Source organism: Lampetra planeri, unplaced genomic scaffold (assembly GCF_965212315.1).
Source record: "Lampetra planeri unplaced genomic scaffold, kcLamPlan1.2.h2 scaffold_1629, whole genome shotgun sequence".
Lineage (NCBI taxonomy): Eukaryota > Metazoa > Chordata > Hyperoartia > Petromyzontiformes > Petromyzontidae > Lampetra > Lampetra planeri.
The window spans coordinates 23,314-26,167 of NW_027614361.1; the positions used below are offsets into that span (position 1 = coordinate 23,314).

The 2,854-nt window shown below is 47.0% G+C and overlaps 1 protein-coding gene across 1 annotated transcript; it reads right to left on the reverse strand.

Annotated features, from left to right (window-relative positions):
* Window positions 1–288: 288 nt before the first annotated feature.
* LOC144739650 (RNA-binding protein MEX3A-like) lies at window positions 289–1,444 on the reverse strand (the record flags this gene model as incomplete). Its single annotated transcript, XM_078622579.1, is given in 4 exon segments — window positions 289–560; window positions 606–648; window positions 650–1,114; window positions 1,116–1,444. Coding segments are annotated over 4 exon segments (1,109 nt in total), but the record flags the coding sequence as incomplete, so codon positions are not given.
* Between the last annotated feature and the right edge of the window lie 1,410 nt (window positions 1,445–2,854).

Consider the following 2,854-nt stretch of genomic DNA (forward strand, 5'->3'; position numbering starts at 1 on the left):
AATTCATGAATGAAAAAACAGCAGCAGTCAAAAAACTGAAAGGTACTATACTTCTCTTATAAACAAAACCTTTATAAAATATATATGCATATATATATAAAAGAAAAACTTAAAAATATTTCTTATACTTTTTAGTAAAGCAAGCAGTGCCTTCTAAAATATCTGCTTGGTTGTTTTTAAATTTTCTGAAAAACAAAAAAAAGTGTATTATAATAATAATCATAATAACAATAAATCATTATTGAACGGACACTGACAGAACGGATGAAAAAAAACTGATGTGGTTCCTTAAGAGAATATTCGGATGGCCTGTGTGACCTGCGTGTGGCACACCGGGCACTCCGGATGGTTGAGCTCACAGATTCGGATGGCACACTCCATGCAGAAGAGGTTATGGCCACAGGGCACCAAGGCAGCCGTCACTTTGCTCTCAAAGCAGGTCATGCAGTCCCGCACAGTGGCCGGTGGTGAGTCCGGCACTGGCAGACGGCCTGGGAAACCCTCCACGGCTGAGGTGGGCTCACTGTGGGCGCGGCGAGCCTGGGCATGAGGTGAACCGGCTACGGGCACAATGCTGGTGACTGAAGAGTTATTGGTGCTTCCACCTCCGCACGACTCGGGTAAGCCTGGGGAGAGTCTGGTCAGGGGGGAGTGGGAGGCCTCCGAAGCTCTTGGAGCGCTGCTGGGCGTAGAAGGCCACCTGTTTGGGGTAGTCGGGGTCGCCCCAGCTCTGGGTACCTTCGGATCCAAAATAAGAGCAAGGCTTCTCTCCAGAGCTGGAGAAGTTGCCCTTGTTGTAGATTCCCCCTCCTTCACTGCCGCCGCTTCCTCCCCCTCCAACCATGGCATCTGAGAAGTTCTGGCGGTAGCTGCTGGTGAGAGGCTTGCGCTGCCCCCCCTGCAGCCCCCACACCTGCTGTAGCCGACTCTCCAGACCACCGCTGCTGCTCGCTGGGCTACTTCCACCATTGGGCCCCAGACAGTCGTTCTCATTGTTGTGGTCGTGCAGGCCTCCGGTTCGGAAAGCAATGTGTGCTTCGATCTCCTCACGGGCACGTTCAGCGTTGCTCGGTGACCCTGTGATTTCAAAGACAGGGTCGCGGTCTCGGCTGGGGAGTGACGATGTAAGTACAGGTTTGCTGCTGGATGCGTTTGATGGTGGATCCTTTAGGCCCCACTACCAGCCCCACAACACGGTATGGCACTCTCACCTGAATAGTTGTCTGACCTGGCAGAGGAGTGGGCGGGGAGCCACTAAAGGACACTCCTAGCTTGTTGCGAGATGCCCGGAGCATAGAGAAGTGCTCGGCAGCAGAGATGATCTCACGGCGGGCCAGAGCAACATCCTCCTTCCGGCCAGTGATTAAGAACACAGGCTCCTCTCCTCTAACGGGGGTTTTGATATAGGTGTTGGTCTTGGCCCGCAGGGCTTTGATCTTGCAACCTGCGGAAACACCAACATACAGTTTAAAGAAAAGGTAACTAGGATTCATTTTGTCTGTTTCTGATTTGCAGGTTGAATGAGGGGAGGGGGGGGGTTACAAGTAAACACAATTGTTGTTATGTAAATACACTCTTCTCCTTTGTGACCTGTCTGTTTATGAGCATTTTATGTTGCAATTTTTACTGCAAATGATGCACATAGGAATAGGCGTGATTAATGAGGTTTCAAGGCAGCAAAGCAATAGTGTACTTATTTATGAGCTTTACCAAGCCATAAGAATCATGTCGACATATTGGTAATAAGACATGTGAGTGCTGTGAGATAGAATTTGCAGTACGTCGGTCTGCTTCTGACCTCCCCTTGAACTTACGGTACCGACAGACCACATGTGCTTTGCTTTTGAGCCATTTATTGTTTCTCATCGGCCTGTTTTTTGACAAGTGTGAAACTTGTAAGTGCTTTTCGGGCCTGTGATTTAATGACAAAATGACCAAATCTGAAATTAATCAGTGAGAGGAAGCACGTGGAGCAATTATAAGTATAATGCACCCTTTTAAACTGCATCAGCTATTTAAGTGGTCACTTCGAAATACAAGCAGCATCCGTATAAGTCTTTTACAGTCACTGGTGAGTCCAACATGCCTGTCTTGCTTCTTACAGAGACCTCTTTTGTAGACGAGCAAGACTCATGAGGCCAGTGACTATTCAGTGAACAGATATGAGTCCAGCTGCAACACATCCCACAGCACATCGTTGCATAGCTTTTATAAAAATCAGAGCTGCAGGTATCAAACGCTTTAAAGACACTTAAAACTGGAAGAACAATGTCTCTCTAATGCAACTAAATAGGCCTGTTTGATTCGGGAACACTTCCTTCTCAGAAATCAGAGGATGGTACAGAGGGACATTGATACTTCAGCATTGCTGTTCCTGAAAATCTGAAAATACCCCTGACCCCATTGCCGGGTATGAGCCTAATAAACGTGTTCATGCTCCAGAGGATCACAAAACAACTGATTCACAAAGCACTTTTTAATTAGTCCACACTAAAATCTCAATTAAAGAATTATCTGTAAACAAAATAGGCAAAGATTAATAAAACAAAACAAAGACATTCGCCAGCTATGAAATTATAGTGTCAGAGGCGCTGGCGATTCAAAACAAAGCCACGCTCGGTGCGAAGAGCTCCATAGGAAGATACAAGAGAGCAGAGTCAAGGCCTGTGATTCTGGCAGGAGCAGGCAATCATATCTTCCTTTATAACAAGATGCTCCCCCAGATTCACTGGGCAGGCAATGATGCACGGTAAGAAGAGGAAGGGTGTGTGTGTGTGTGAGTGTGTGTGTATGTAGTGCCAACTAACGAAGGGCCTGAATGAAAAGCAGCTCATCTCAAATCCCCCCAAATCAG